This window comes from Triticum dicoccoides, chromosome 6B (assembly GCF_002162155.2).
Source record: "Triticum dicoccoides isolate Atlit2015 ecotype Zavitan chromosome 6B, WEW_v2.0, whole genome shotgun sequence".
Taxonomy (NCBI): Eukaryota; Viridiplantae; Streptophyta; class Magnoliopsida; order Poales; family Poaceae; genus Triticum; species Triticum dicoccoides.
This window is the reverse complement of record NC_041391.1, coordinates 85,731,406-85,738,788: the sequence shown is the minus strand read 5'-3', so window position 1 is coordinate 85,738,788 and position 7,383 is coordinate 85,731,406. Positions and strand designations below refer to the sequence as shown.

The 7,383-nt window shown below is 42.5% G+C and overlaps 1 protein-coding gene across 1 annotated transcript; it reads right to left on the bottom strand.

Annotated features, from left to right (window-relative positions):
- Positions 1-3,621: 3,621 nt before the first annotated feature.
- On the bottom strand, positions 3,622-5,550 carry LOC119326177 (GDSL esterase/lipase At5g45910-like). Its single transcript, XM_037599879.1, has 5 exons — positions 5,255-5,550; positions 4,895-5,110; positions 4,654-4,796; positions 4,224-4,497; positions 3,622-4,154 (listed from the first exon to the last, which is right to left on the bottom strand). Exons 1-5 carry the CDS (start codon positions 5,526-5,528, stop codon positions 3,892-3,894), a joined length of 1,170 nt encoding a protein of 389 aa, XP_037455776.1. The 5' UTR covers positions 5,529-5,550; the 3' UTR covers positions 3,622-3,891.
- Between the last annotated feature and the right edge of the window lie 1,833 nt (positions 5,551-7,383).

Here is a 7,383-nt window from a genome sequence, read left to right as displayed (position 1 = left end):
ACCTAGAGGTCCGCTCTGCAATCGACGTGATGCATGTGACGAAGAATCTTTGCGTGAACCTGCTAGGCTTCTTGGGCGTGTATGGGAGGACAAAAGACACACCGGAGGCACGGGACGACCGACAACGTGTGCGCGAAAAATACGGCATGCCTCCAAAGCAGTATGTAGGTCCTGCCAGCTACGCTCTTACCAAAGAAGAGAAGGAAATCTTCTTTGAATGTCTGCTTAGTATGAAGGTCCCATTTGGCTTCTCGTCGAATATAAAGGAATAAATATGCCAGAGAAAAATTCCGGAACCTAAAGTCTCATGAGTGCCACATGATTATGACACAACTGCTTCCGGTTGCATTGAGGGATTCTACCGTAAAACGTTTGATTAGCCATTGTGAAGCTATGTGCATTCCTTAATGCAATATCTCAGAAGGTGATGGTCTAGAAATCCTACCAAGGTTAAGAAGTGATTTGGCGCAATGTCTTGTCAGTTTCGAGCTGGTGTTCTCACCATCCTTCTTCAATATCATGACGCAAGTCCTAGTTCATCAAGTCGACGAGATTGCCATTCTGGGCCTGTATGTCTACACAATATGTTCCTCTTTGAGAGGTTCATGGGAGTCTTAAAGAAATATGTTCATAACCATGCTAGGCCAGAAGGAAGCATTTCCACGGGCCATCAAACAGAGGAGGTCATTAGGTTTTGTGTTGACTTCATTCCTGACTTTAAGAAGATTGGTCTCCCTCAATCGCGGTATGAGGGGAGAATGACTGGATAAGGCACGCTAGGAGAGGACTCAATAATATGTAGGCATGGGCATTCTTGATCTCAAGCACACTACACAGTTCAACAAAATTCTACCTTGGTGACCCCGTATGTTAATGTACACAAGAATAGTCTGCGCTCCGAATACCCGGAGGAGTGTGACAAATGGATTACATGTGAACACATTAGGACTTTCGTTAGTTGGTTGCGAACACATCTCATGGCTGACAACACTGTTTCTGATGAGCTGTACTTGTTGGCCAAGGGACCATCTTCGACTGTATTAACTTACAAAAGGTACGAGATAAATAGGAATACATTTTACAGGATCGCCCAAAATCAAAAGAGCACCAACCAAAACAACGGTGTCCGCTTTGATGCAGCAACCAAGAGGGCAAAGGACACATATTATGGTTATATAGTGGACATATGGGAACTAGACTATGGACATGATTTTAAGGTCCCTTTGTTTCAGTGCAAATGAGTCAATCTGTCAGGAGGCGGGGTACTCGTAGACCCACAGTACGGAATGACAACAGTGGATCTGATCAATCTTGGATACACAAATGAACCAGTAGTCCTAGCCAATGATGTGGTACAGGTTTTCTATGCGAAGGATATGTCTACCAAACCGAGAAAAAGAAAAGATAAGGAAGCGAATACATCATACGAAGAGCCAAAGCACCACATAGTTCTTTCAGGGAAAAGAGACATCGTGGGAGTAGAGGGCAAGACAAACATGTTTGAAGATTATGAAAATTTTCATGAAATTCCTCCCTTCAAAGTCAGGTTGGCCCAAGCAACCTATTAAACGATGAAGATTATCCATGCACTACAAAAAATATACACTTTCGTGATGATACATGTTTGTCATAGTAGGTCACATTTTCTGTCATGCATGTACATCCTTGATGATTTTATGACAGAATCAAGATAGTCATACCTGTGCTGTCGTAGAAGTGTTCCATGACATTACCAAAATTATCATCACGGAAGTGTCCACTTCCATGACGATAAATCGCGCGTCATGGAAGTGCTTTCGTCAAGGGTGCCCGACACGTGACATCCACCGTAACAGGTCGCTGTTAAGCTGTCGGGTCCGGTTTTGGATCCGATAACCCACTAATAGCCACGACCAATGGGGATTTTGCATGTGTAAATTTCCCATTAGCCGGAGAAACCACATGTCGGCTCACCGTTGGGACAAATGTCATCCACTCATTGGACCGAAGGCGCCTATGACACGTCGACACGTTGCACGGTCAAATAGAGGCCCATTCCGGTGAAAAGGCCGGCCCGTTTGACTTGGTCAAAAGGTAGCGGGCCGGCCCACGGAAAGACTGTTAACAGCTTGTTCGCATATAGCCGATTTACAGCCCTCTAACTCACGACCCGTTATGGCCTACCAGAATTTGGCCCAGTAGCGTCATCTGGGCTGACCAATATGATTCCAGCCTGTTGTAACCTCCGGCCCATGTATGGCCCATGAAGTCTTTCGACCCATATGAGTCCCTTTCTAACTCTTGGCCCATTAACGGCGTGTGGTGAAACCGGCCCGTAATGAATAGTGTATTACTTTATACCCATTAACAGCCGATTATTCCATTAGGCCGTTTCCAGCCCGTGTTAATTTTCGACCTTCTTAGAGCCAATTTATTCTTGGGCTCATTTCCAGTATTCGGTTACTTACGGCCCGTTACTGGCCTTTTCTGCTTGTGGGCCATATATAGCCCATGATTACATTTAACTTCTACACGGCAAAAAGTACCAATATATGTCGTTGTTCTTTTCATGCTCCAAGCATCAATGTGTGATTATTCCTTGTATCTTCTTCTCGCTTGCTAATTTTCACCGTCTCTGTTGTCCAAGTTTGCTAATTTCTTTGAATGACGCCCTCTTAATTCATGAGGTCATCAATGGATGCGTCATTGTCTCCAAGATTACTTCCCCACAGTGATCCACACATAGTAGCATCATTGTTGTATTGATGACATGTTTAGAGCAATATAATATGATAAGGTGAAACCAAAGGAGGTGCACAAATACACAAGCATTGATGTATTTATAGGAGCTGGATGCAATATTTTATAGTTTGTACTATATCGGTCGGAGAATATGATGTTTCCCCCTTTTTGTGGGAAAATGAAGGAATAAGAAAAGACAATAATATAACATAGTCTGCTATGCGTGCACCAATACCTCTTCTCTTTTTAAATAAAAGGTACAAAAGGTTATTTTTCCTTAATACTATGAGGCTCTCCCATCATATATATGAAGTAAATTAATTGCTTAAAATAGGTATCAGGTGAATCAACAATAAGCAAAATTTATTTTTAATGTTGTAAAGGCATTGTATACCATAACCATTCATCATAAAATAATACATTTTCTTATCTAGAGAGAAAATATGAGTATAGACTTTATTTCATATTATATTACTTGATGTTTTACATCTAATTTCTGATAAGACATGCATATTAAACCCATATGGTCATAAGACAAGGCAGACCAATATATTATATGATACAGTTTGGGACTTCTAAATTTCTTTACTCCTGGTAAATTAAATATCATCTCAAAGATGTGTAACATATTTTAGATAGCTACATATTTTATAGTATATGAGAACTTGAAATAGCAGCATACACAACAAGCCCGTGCGAATGAACGGGTTGACGACTAGTTAATTAATTAGTTTAGCAAATTGTTAGAGAAGCACGCAAGAAAATATGAAAACAAATATAACACCACAAATCCATGTTTCTCAGTTGGCCTGCCCTCCCCTAAAGAACAAATCACCCCCGGTAGTACTATCGAAGGCATACATAAAAGGATATGCTTCAGATTGTCATATCAAAAGGAAATAGCGGACATGAATTCAGGGTTTACATATACCATACTGCTTTAATTTATACTCGAGTGGAGATTATGTCTGTGTCAGACTATTATAACCATAAGCACACACACACTTTAGCTAGGAAGTGTGGAGCTTGCTTATTGAACGAGTAGCATGCATATGCAGAATAAAGGCTGCAGCCGTAGGTATAGAGCTTCCAGAGACCAGCGCCATCGGTTGCAGCTAGCTAGCTAGTACTCCTACGCAGGAGCTAGCTAGCGAAACTCAAGGTGTTGATTTATAGGATTGAAGATGTCTTGAGATCCACGGATCCTGACATGGCCTCGAGAATTGGCGCGAGTGTGCGTAAGGGCCCCAAGAGCCAACCGGTGGCGATGAGCCTAGATGCAGACTCCGTGAGGTGGATGCCGTCCCAGTTGATGTGCGTGGCGGGGTCAGTGCACGCACTCACACCAGATAATCCACAAGCTGCAGTCATGTTGTAGTTATACGGCCCACCTGCGCCACAGCATGCGTGGAGCCCCGACGAAGCACTAAACCCTGCAACGTCTCTGATTCAACAACTACAAAAAATTGTGTTTTGTCATTCAATCATCTGTTTTAGCTTACCGTATCTTGTTGGTTCGTTGAGAAACTCTATCACTGGCGTGTAGTAGTCACCATACACGATCTTGGCCGCAGGGTACTTGATCCGGAGCCGATACAAGGCCGCCACCAGCCGTCTGTTGTGGTACCGTGCTAGAGCATTGTATTTTATCAGGCACCCCCGGCGGTCGTAGTGCGTCTTGTTAGGGCTGGCGTACAAGGTCAGGACGATGGGAATGCACCCCATTGGCGGTTGCCCAGGCACCACCACGTATCTGCCTCCCTCCTTAACTAGTTGCTGCAAGCAAAACAAAACAACAAAGGCAAGCATTTCCCTCAGGCTTAATTAGTGCGCTTGGGGTGAGAAAATTAAACCAAGCAGGAAGTTAATTAATTTTGTAATATATATAAATTTGTCTTCAAGGCCCGGCCTGGACAAAACAATTGATCATACCTCAACGCCTTCTGAGATGGCTTGTACGACGTCTCGCACGTATACCAGGCCAAAGGTTTTGCCGGATGCCATGATGAAGGTGTAGTCGTTACCTCCGAACTCTCCCATAAAGAAGAGGGATCCCCTGAAATAGTCTCTGCAACCTGAAGATTGATAAAAGAGAATATACTAGCCAATTTGTCATTCAATCCAGACTACATAATGCATGACATATAAACATATAACTGAGTGGAGTTGGTACCTTGTGGTGTTGAGCACAAGGTGGGCTTGAGGTTCTGGAACCAGTCGAGCTGCACGCTCAAGGAACTGTTGAAAGGGGGCACACTAGTGATGTTCTTCTCATGGAAGTAGGCTAGGTCGAGTGCGGTAGCACCGAGGACAGCGAAATTTGATCCATGGGTGAAGTTATTTTCTTCACCGAGAATCGGGGGAATGAAAGGGAGCCCGAACTCCTCGGCTGCCAAGTTGATTGATCAATCATAAGTCCAAACATTGGTACGTAGTAGACATTAGACACTATCTTCTATCTATAGCATACTCTCTAACAAAAACTGAAAGCTAGCTAACTCGAGACAAAGGACAGAAGCATAAGTATAAATACCAATAAAGTCCATGATGATGCGGCCGTTGGAGGCTCGGCCGGTGGGGCGACCGAAGAAAGTCTCCCCGTAGGGGAGGTTGCTGAAAGGGATGACCGGAAACACGGGTGCAGCGAGCTTGACAAAGTTGCCGGTGTCGGCATACGAGACGCCGAAGCTGAAGATGGAATGGATCAAGCGAGGACCAGGGTTGGCCTGACCGCAATGTATGCTGGCCAGGAGAGGGAGGAGGAGCAGGAGGAAGGCTATATGCCTTAGGGCTGAGTGATGCTCCATAGTTGAGGTGCACTGTTTGAATTGATCGGCAAGCTGTGCTTCTGCTATGTGGCGGATATGCTCAGGTATATATATACGAGAAATACCTGTGTGCACTCGGGCCCAGTTGTCAGATAACTTCAATGGTAGGGGATCAGTGTGACATCAGTGAGATCGAGAAATGGTGGGGATCAATGCGATTGGGGCGCTGATGGGCCTAGGACTGAAGGAGGAGCATTGCAATTACGATATCCTCATAGAGGTATGCACGTGAATATATACTAGCTCATTTGGTAGTGGTAGCGTGTAATTTAACAACTTGCCCTGATGCGGTCTTAATCGCTTCTGTCATTTTGTCCAGCTATATGTACAATATTTTTTTCTTTCAGAAGGACCCCTGCATCATGTGATGCACACATCCATAGTACATAATGTTAGATATACAAATGCATTGCAAGCACTGGTTAAGAATAAATGTCAACTGGTTAGTTGGATAGCTTTTAATCAATATTTTGCTTTGAATCATCTCATATCTTTGTGATAGCTACTTCAACTCCACGCTATGATGAGAGCTTTGATTCTTTGCGGACATCTTGACAAGCCGATGAATCTGACGGCTTAACTACCGGATCTCCGGGGAGAAAATTGAACACACCAGGTGGTGGAGATCTCCTCCGAAACAAGAAAATGATGGCCACATTGTAGGTAAAATATATCGAAATTCATGATGGTTATTGGTGCATTCCTTTGGATGGTATGGGGATAAGCATTGCTCGAATTTTGAAAATTATATGATCCCAACAGACTCCACGGGATAAGGTCATCTAAAATATCTTTAAAAACATAAATTCAATATACTCCCTCCATTCCTAAATATAAGTCTTTTTAGAGATTTAAATATGATCTACATATGGATAAATATAGACATATTTTAGAGTGTAGATTTACTCATTTTGTTCCTTATGTAGTCCATATTAGAATCTCAAATAAAGAATTATATTTAGAGACGGAGGGAGTAGCAATTTGCTAACGGGTTAGTTTGAAACTCGGCTAGCCCATTAGGATTCTGGAGGAGATATATAAGACAAAACGCACGACTCAGTCAACGTACTTTAAGTTCAACGGTGGATTCCTATATATATGCCGATTGTCTATATATAGTACATAGTGTTACTTATAGAAATGTACTGTGGGCACTGAGCTAATATAATTGGATTGGCAGTGTTGAGTCTTACATGCGTCACCTGAAGACTCAGTCCACACAATAGCGCTGGCTTTGCTATTCTGTTTATTTACATTTTCCAGCTGCATACTTTGATAGCAACATCACATTCACGTGTAACATGCCCTCATTTAATATGATTTTTTTATGAGAACATCACCAAAATCTGGTCTACACAATCGGGTATTCCATACAGCCGTCACGCGTCTTACGTCACGAGTCTTACGTCACGTGTGATACTTTATTATATTTTTGTTTTATAGCTTACCACATATGCCATGTGTCACGTGTGATACTATTTAGGCTGGTTGTAATGGCAGTATAAGTAGTATCATGCTGCCAACTAGGCAAATTTGATGAGGTGACATAGAATTAAATGAAAAAAAGAGGGTTGAGTATCGTATCATGATACCATAACATATTAAATGTTGTGCTACTATTTTTCATGCATGCTAATACATGATGTCATCTGTGATACTTACATATGATATTATGCACTACGGATGTAGTATCATATGCAAGGTTTTGGATCCCAAGTGAAGTTTTTTTCTCGAGGGGCGCCGAGATTCTCGGTTACCACGGTAACCACGAATTACCGGAAAAAAATCGGACGAAATTTAAAACCAAATTTTGAATTCAAATTTTTTGAGTTGG

What these genes read in the sequence shown, in the direction of transcription:
- LOC119326177 (XM_037599879.1), bottom strand. Translation starts at nt 5,528, where the DNA reads ATGGAGCATCACTCAGCCCTAAGGCATATAGCCTTCCTCCTGCTCCTC. An exon ending in CTTGTGCTCAACACCACAAG is followed by an intron (nt 4,797 to 4,894) that starts GTACCAACTCCA and finishes ATCAATCTTCAG; the next exon opens with GTTGCAGAGACTATTTCAGG. An exon ending in CAACGAACCAACAAGATACG is followed by an intron (nt 4,155 to 4,223) that starts GTAAGCTAAAAC and finishes GAGACGTTGCAG; the next exon opens with GGTTTAGTGCTTCGTCGGGG.